The following is an 8,303-nucleotide window of genomic DNA, read 5'->3' on the forward strand; positions in this document are numbered from 1 at the left end:
CTCCCCATGAAAAGAATTAAGAATAGAATCCAAGGACCCTCCCACACAACAGAACACAGCTGTTCAATGCAGCCAACAGAAGTAGAACCTTAGCAGGTTTTAGTTCAGGCAACATTATGATTTCACAGGCTATTGCCTGATCATCTAAGAATTAAAAGAAAATCCAAAAGCAGATATTTATAATCTGCCATGATCTTCCTTACAATCCCATAAGGGAATACCAATTATTAAATATAGTTAACAATTTAAGTTCATTGGTATTTCTCAGATAGCTAAATGACTACTTGTCCCTGAAGTAAAATATCTGATAATCTGAACTTAATTATTTTTGCATTAAAAAATTATTTCATTGAAGTATAACTGATTTATAATATTGTATTAATTTCTGCTTCAAAGTGATTTAGTTATATACATATATATATTATTTTTCATATTCTTTTCCATTATGGCTTACCCAGGATATTGAATATAATTCTCTGTGCTATACAGTAGGACCTTAATTATACATTCTACATATACTAGTTTGCATCTGTTAATCAGAAACTCCCAAACCTTCCCTCCCACTCTCTTTCCCCCTTGGCATCCACAAGATCTGCTAAGTCTATGAGTCTGTTTCCATTTCATAGATAGGTTCATTTGTGTCATATTTTAGATTACACATATAAGTGATATCATTTGGTATTTGTCTTTCTCCATATGACTTAGTTCACTTAGTCTGATACTCTCTAAGTCTATCCATGTTGCTGCAAATGCCATTATTTCATTCTCTTTTATGGCTGAGTAATATTTGTCTATACATACCACATCTTCTTTATCCATTCATCTGTTGATGGACACTTAGGTTGCTTTCATGTCCTGGCTATTTTAGTGCTGTTATAAACACAGGAGTTCCTGTATATTTTCGAATTATGGTTTTCTCTGGATATATGCCCAGGAGTGGGATTGCTGGGTTATATTGCAACTCTATTTTTAGTTTCTTAAGGAACCTCCATACTCTTTTTCATAGTGGCTGCACCAACTTACATTCCCATTGACAGTGTAGGAAGTTTCCTTTTCTCCACACCCTTCTACAGCATTTGTTATTTGTATACTTTTTGATGAGGGATATTCTGTCTGGTGTGATAGCTCATTGTAGTTTTGATTTGCATTCCTCTAATAATTTGTGATGAACCTAAACTTAACTATTAACAATGTATTTTCTGAATCCCCTGAATTTCAAATAAGGATTTGAATGTATTTATTTTGTCATTGTAACCATTCCTTGCTGACAGCTATACTCAAATCTCACAAACCTAAGTGCTAGTGTCTTCCTTTATCATCAGAGGCAGTGTGATGTGCCAGCTTAGACAGCAGAGCTGGAGCTCATGCTGGAGCCCCAGTGTTTGCCCGCTGTGCATCCTTAGGCAGATTACTTACCCTCTCCTTGACTCTATTTCCTCATGGGTAAAATGTTGTTGTTCTTCCGTCACTAACACTTCAGTGACCCAATGGACTGCAGCTGCTAGACTCCTCTGTCCATGGGATTTCCCAGATAAGAATACTAGTGTGGGTTGCCATTTCCTTCTCCATGGAATCTTCCCAACCCAAGGATCCAATCTGTGTCTTTCTACGCTGTCAGGCAGGTTCTTTACCACTGAGCCGCCTGGGAAGCCCCATCAATAAAATGGGGGTGTTGAAAAGACTGCCTGCCTCATAGGGCTGCTGTGAGATTAAACAAGCCTAGAGTAGGACTTTGGTGAGTACGTATTAATACATATATAAGGTACTTGGTGTAATGAAGGGTAAAGAGCACCCTATGTGTTAACTGTACTTCTGTTGTTTTCTGATGTTCCTCAGGGTAATTTTCAGTGGTTATATTAGGAGTGTGTGATGTTTAAAAATATGCCCGAGTCCCATGATTCCCCAAAGCCTGAAAAAATCATACAACAACAATAACGTTAATTTTTGGTTTTAATCTTTAGTTCATCTCGGTGTAATACACCTGTCCCTTTGTATTCACTAGAGTTGAAAACATGTCAATGAGGTTGGAGGAAATCAACGAAAGAGAAAACTTTATGAAAACTTCCCTACAGACTGTGGACCTTCGCCTCTCCCAACTGGAAGAACTATCTAACAGAATGGTGAATGCGCTGGAAAACCTGGCGGGAATCGACAAGTCTGACCTGATACAGACGCGGTCCCGGGCCTCCTCGGAATGTGATGCCACGTTCCTTCTCAGGCGGAGCAGCATCAGCAGCGCCGATGGCTACAGCCTGTACAGGTACCATTTTAACGGGGACGAGCTGTTGTATGAGGATACTTCCTTCTGCATGCCGCCGGGGGCAGCGTCCAGGAAAAAAGCCGGTTCCTTCCGTGGGAAGGAAGAGAAGGACCAAAGGACGTACCTGGCCCCAGAGCGCCAGGGCAGCCTTCGCCTGCCACCCAGTACTGGCACGCCAGCATCCCCAGATGGAGGTCAGCTTGTCTCCGACAACTGCAAGAGCAGCTCGGAACCGAAGTCAGGTCCAGATACTGGGATTTCAGCTGAAAATGATGAAAGGCAGGTAGTCCCTAAAAAAGAAGAAATGACTTCCCCAAGTTTAAGTCAAACAGATGCTATACATTCAGAAAACAAGTCAGATTTTCAAAAAAGCACTCAGCTGACAGTGGAAACCACAAAGGTAGAAAGCACCATTTCTTATCCCCTGGAAGAAACAAAGACAAGCTGCCGTTACCCTGATGAGACGTTCAGCGCTTGTAAAACTCTAAAGTCCAGAAGCTTTGTGTATTCCCGGGGAAGAAAGGTGGTTGGTGGGGCTAACAACTGGGGTGCAGCCGGGGACCCAACATGCCCCTCGACAGTTCAGCAGTGGACCACGGAATGGAAGTATGAAGTTCAAAAGATTATGCGATCTCGGAGCACGGAAATACCTTCCTTTGCGTCCGAAGCTGCACTGCAGGCTGAGCATTGTGGACATTTCACAGACAAGGAAGACGAAAACTGTGTTTTTAAAACAGCCCCTCAGATCTCTTGCTTGTCTGTTACTGACAGAACTGACAAGGAAAACTTACTGTCTGTGAAAACACACCAAACTTTGGGATTCCCATGTTCAAGGTCAAAAAGTTTACATGGCCGTCCTAGGAGTGTGAAAGCCCTCCAGGGCAACTTACACAGACCTGGACATGCCAGCAGTGTAAGTAACTTAGTAGTTGTGTCCGGAATTACAATGGAAGACCCCAAGGTTCAGCAAGAGAAGACTTCCTCAGAAACAGAGTGCTAATGTGTTTTGTTTCTTTGGTTTTTACATCAGAACCACAGATGAGTTCCATCTTGGTCATCTAAACATCATCAGTTTCTGAAAACATTTTCATTAGAGATCTTTGACCATTAGTTAATTTATATTTTGATTAATTTAAAATGTAAAGGCACTAAACTTTAAGTAATAGTTTGGTAGCATATGTTAGTAAACTTAGTTCTTTTTTTAGTTGGAGTAGGGTCAAGAAAAGTAAAGACTCCAATTGCTTAATCAATAGGCAAGAGCCTATGATCTCTTTGGGGCTTCCCAGGTGGCTCAGAGGTAAAGAATGCACCTGCCGCTGAAGGAGACCCAGGTTCAATCCATGGGCCGGGAAGATCCCCTGGAGAAGGAAATGACAACCCACTCCTGTATTTCTGCCTGGGAAATCCCATGGACAGAGGAGCCTGGGGGCTGCAGTCCTCAGGGATCACAAGAGTCCGACATGACATAGCGTCTAAACAACAATTACAACAATCTCTGTTTCTGAGGGCAACCAAAAACAGCCAAAGACATGCTTTTGGGTGTCACCAATAGTTTATTTAAGGGAGTAAGCAGCTATGTGAGAAAGGGAAATTAAAGAAAAAGCAAACATGAGAAAAGGAGGGGTGGAAGAGAAAACAAACTAAGAGGTGCAAGAAGGGAGGACTGGAAAGGGGACTTAAGTATCATATCTACTTTATGGGTTTTTTTTTTTTATGTTTTCATGTTTTAAAATTACACAATAAGAAAAAAAGTCCACGATTATATCAGAGGTCACACTGTAATAGGGTAAGGTGACCAATAGTTTTGTTAATGTGTAAAAATTGTGTCCCATATGAATCTTCTTGTTGTCATATAGTCCTAGATGCCAAATACAAATTAATTGTACTTCTGTCTATTGCAATGGTCTGTGTAAAGCTGTGGCTAAAATCTAAAGGATCCATGTTCGAGGTGGGAGTTCTCAAGAGTGTCAAAGATGACTCACAGCTAAAAACAAAAGGTGAGGCTCAATTTGGAATTTCAGACATAACATTGCCATAAAGTGGCAAAGAGTTGGGGAGAGAGGTAGAGAGAGAGACACAGTGCCGTTGTGCCAAAGATACTGATCAGAGAGACTCTGGAGGCTAAAGAGGTTCATGTGCAGATCAGAATCCCTGAACTGGGCTGGATTTACCAGAAAGCACTGCTACACCATTGCATGGATGATGGGACTTGGACATTTAATAAATGATAACGTTTATTTAATAAATTATAACATTTATTTAATAAATAAAACTGCTTATCTATTGCTACATTGAGACTGTTCAATCAATCCTGCTCCCTGTGTTATTTGACCCAAGGATAAACCCATCTTATTTGGCCTCATTCCTAATTCTTTGCTTTGGATGCCCAGAAAACTTTCAGCCCTTTCAGTTCAGTTCAGTTCAGTCTCCAGTGTCGGAGTTTCAGCTTCAGCATCGGTCCTTCAAATGAATATTCAGGACTGATTTCCTTTAGTATGGATTGGTTGGATTTCCTTACAGTCCAAGGGACTCTCAAGAATCTTCTCCAACACCATAGTTCAAAAGCATCAATTCTTAAGCCCTTTGCCACACCCTAAAAAAAAGTATTTCTCAGAATAAGCTGGAGAACCTCTGACAGCACTAGAGAACAGGTTTGAAGAAGGCAAAGCTTCTCAGAATTCTCCACCTGTCCACTCATTACACAGCCTCCCTTTCTTGGTCCCTCCTACCTTGCCTCAGGTGAGGGCCCTGAATCTATCCCCAGGAGTCTCACTGAGTCTCCTGTTGACATACTGGAATGGGTAGCTATTCCCTTCTCTAGGGATCTTCCTGACCCAGGGATTGAACCCAGGTCTCCCACATTACATGGGTTCTTTACCATCTGAGCCACCTGGGAAGCAATATTTCTAATTCTGGTTTACCTAATTTATTCATGTTTCCTATGATCTTCTTTGTGTCTTTTAGCTCCATGAAATGCTGGGTGTTGTTTTTGATCTGTATGGAGGGTGTGTCTTCCTGGTGTGCTTTTACTGTCGGTAGGAATGCTATTCTGATCATCTTTTTTATTACAATACTTGTCTATGGGATTTGACTTCCATGCTTTCCCTTGATTATTGTTATGTGAAATAGGTTTTCTCAAACTTTTTGAAGACGGCAGTTGTCAGGATAGCTTTTCTAACTTCACAAGAGAACCTTCTTTATTTTTACAGTCTGGCATTAAAATTTTGTAAAAACCAGGGGACTTCCCTCGTGGGCCAGTGGTTAAGAGTCCATGCTTCCACCGCACAGGGCACAGGTTCAGTCCTTGGTCAGGGAACTAAGATTCCCACATGCCCTGCAAACAACAGAAAAATTGTAAAGTCAGTTTATTTTCAGAGATTCCTGGTCCTCCATCTTTATTTGGACCTTCCCTTTCCTTTGTCTTGACTTGGCTCGTTTTGTTTCCATGCCCAGCAGTCTGTCCTTGCTGTGGCTCCCTTTCTTTAATGAAGCCCAGGTAAGTCAGTTTCAAGAGTTCCTCTAGCAGTTTCAAAAGTTCTACCCCTCAGACCACCAGGAGCCCCTGCACTCCCAAACACCATTCTCTACTTCACTTGCTCTTCTCCACTTGACTGGCCAGGCCAGTAAATACCTTCTGGCTATTTGGGAATTCTCCAGATGCCTCATTGATTCCCTTTGCTGATATTACAAAAATCTTCTAAGTGCTGTGGTTTAATCCTACTTACCTATATTTTGGAAATCTTGGGGAAACCAGTTCACTTAGATTTGTGGTGAATGTTGTCCATGGGGCTTCGGTTTTGCTTTATAGTTCCTTTGTCTGTTTTCCTGGGGAAACTGAAAAATTATGCTGCTGTTGTCATCTTCCCAGAATTCCCCCTCAGGAAAAAGATGTTTTAAATGACTTAATAGTTATCTTCAAGGGCCATATACTCAGGTAATGGCATAGTTTTGTAGACGTTGTTGTTTAGTTGCTCAGTTGTGTTCCGACTCTTTGCGACCCCATGGACTATAGCCCACCAGGCTCCTCTGCCCATGGGATTTCCCAGGCAAGAATACTAGGGTGTGTTGCCATTTCCTTGTACATAACCACTATACACTACCTCTCCCTGACTGCTTCCACTATCACTTTCTGTTATCTGGACTCTTCTAACAGTCCCCAACTAGCATTGTTACTGAAAGTGGGGTCTGGCTGCTGGCTGCTCTAAAGTCAGTAAAGGGGCAAGGGTGGTGGGAAGTTTGCTTTATTTCAGAAGCTGGCAACATTGCAGGGGGTCAGGGGGAGAGGAGACTCCTGTTCAATGGCTGACTCCCACCACTGACAATCAGTAGGCAAGGGCTTTTCTAGGCAGAAGGAGGGGGCTTCATGCAGAAACAGCACAGGCAGCTCTGACAGTCATCTTGAAATTGGTCATCAGTGGTCTGACCAGTGTCATCTTGATCATTTTGAGTACAATTAATCTTCAGTCCTGGAGTTGGTTTGTTCCCAGTTCTCAGAATTGTGGCAGCTTAGGTCATCAACACAGTCTGGTTGTCATGTATTGATAGTTAACCTCTTCCGCCTGGTGGGGGTTTCAGTACCTATAAGACAGTTCATGCATTTGAGCAAGCTCCAGGAGTTAGTGATGGACAGGGAAGCCTGGCGTGCTGCAGTCCATGGGGTCACAAAGAGTCGGACACGACTAAGTGACTGAAGTGACTGACTAACTGAAGACAGTTCACAGGATATGGCTCAGAGTATTACCTATAGCCCCTGAGGAACTAAAGGTCTTTGACTGAGCTTAATGACTAAACTGTTATTATTTTGTCCTGTTTGACTGTTTTCCTTTGCTTCTGAATTTTCTCACTTCTCTGATTAAATATATTCTTTGACTCAAGTTTTTCTACAGGCAAGAGGCAGGTTTAGGGCATGGGAGGTGGTGGAGAAGCAATGTAGGGTCCTGTTCTATTCAGTCTCACAGCTTCTACCATTATGTACCTCTACAGTAGGGTGTGTGTGTGTGTGTATGATTATTTTAAAATGTTAGATCAAGTCATTCTCAACTCGAAGCATCACAAAAGCACCTAAACTTTCAGAACCCTTGTGATCTGGCTCGTTGATTTTCTCTGACCTCTTCTCCCACTGGATTAGGCTGCTCTGAACACACCAGGCAGGATCTCAACCCTGGGCATTTGCATGACTCTCTCCTCTTCCTCCTGATTTCCACTTGGCTTGCTCCTTCACTCCCTGCAGTTTCTGTCTGCTCAAATGTCATCTGATCAGAAAGCCTTCCCTGATCACACTCCATCTCCCATTGAAAAAAAAGCCCTCATCCTCTTCCCATATTTTTCAATTCATGGCACTTGTTATACATTAATTTTGTGTATCTTTTCACCTGTAATGAAAGTGCCAGGAAAGTAGAAACTGTCTTCTTAGTGACCCAAGTAGTTTTTAACACAGAGTTAGCAATCAATAGGGCTTCCTTGGTAGCTCAGATGGTAGAGAATCTGCCAGCCAATGCAGGAGACCCAGGTTTGATCCCTCGGTCGGGAAGATCCCCTGGAGAAGGGAGTGGCACCCCACTTGCCTGGGAAATCCCACAGACAGAGAAGTCTGGCGGGCTACAATCCATGGGGTCAAAAAGAGTCAGACATGACTGAGTGAGTAAAGCGCATACACATGTAGCAATCAATACAAATTTGGTAACTGACTGAATGAATATATAAATTACCTAGTACATAATAGGTATTCAAAAAGTGTTAAGTGCTTTTTTCTTCCCTTCTTCACAGGGAAAAGGAAATGGTCTGTAGGGAATACCACTATCCCCCACCATTTCTGTTCAGTCACTCAGTCATATTCAACTCTTTGCAACCCCATAGACTGCAGCATGCCAGGCTTCTCTGTCTTTCACTATCTTCTGGAATTTGCTCAAATTCAAGTCCATTGAGTCAATGATGCCATCCAACCCTCTCATCCACTGTCACCCTCTTTTCCTGCCCTCTATCCTCCTATCCTGCACAATAGAAGAACCAATACAAGAAACAGAGTCAGAAAAACAGGAGGACA

The 8,303-nt window shown here is 42.3% G+C and overlaps 1 protein-coding gene across 1 annotated transcript in view; it reads left to right on the plus strand.

The window, feature by feature from the left end:
- The window catches only part of TRPM1 (transient receptor potential cation channel subfamily M member 1), a 76,111-nt gene extending 72,220 nt beyond the window's left edge, over positions 1-3,891 (plus strand). Inside the window, exon 26 of the mRNA XM_045163764.1 lies at positions 2,003-3,891. Coding sequence (XP_045019699.1) covers positions 2,003-3,260 — 1,258 coding nt within the window. The 3' untranslated portion in view covers positions 3,261-3,891. The remainder of the gene's footprint in view (positions 1-2,002) is intronic.
- Positions 3,892-8,303: the final 4,412 nt, after the last annotated feature.

This window comes from Bubalus bubalis, chromosome 20, assembly GCF_019923935.1.
Source record: "Bubalus bubalis isolate 160015118507 breed Murrah chromosome 20, NDDB_SH_1, whole genome shotgun sequence".
In the NCBI taxonomy this organism is placed as follows: Eukaryota; Metazoa; Chordata; class Mammalia; order Artiodactyla; family Bovidae; genus Bubalus; species Bubalus bubalis.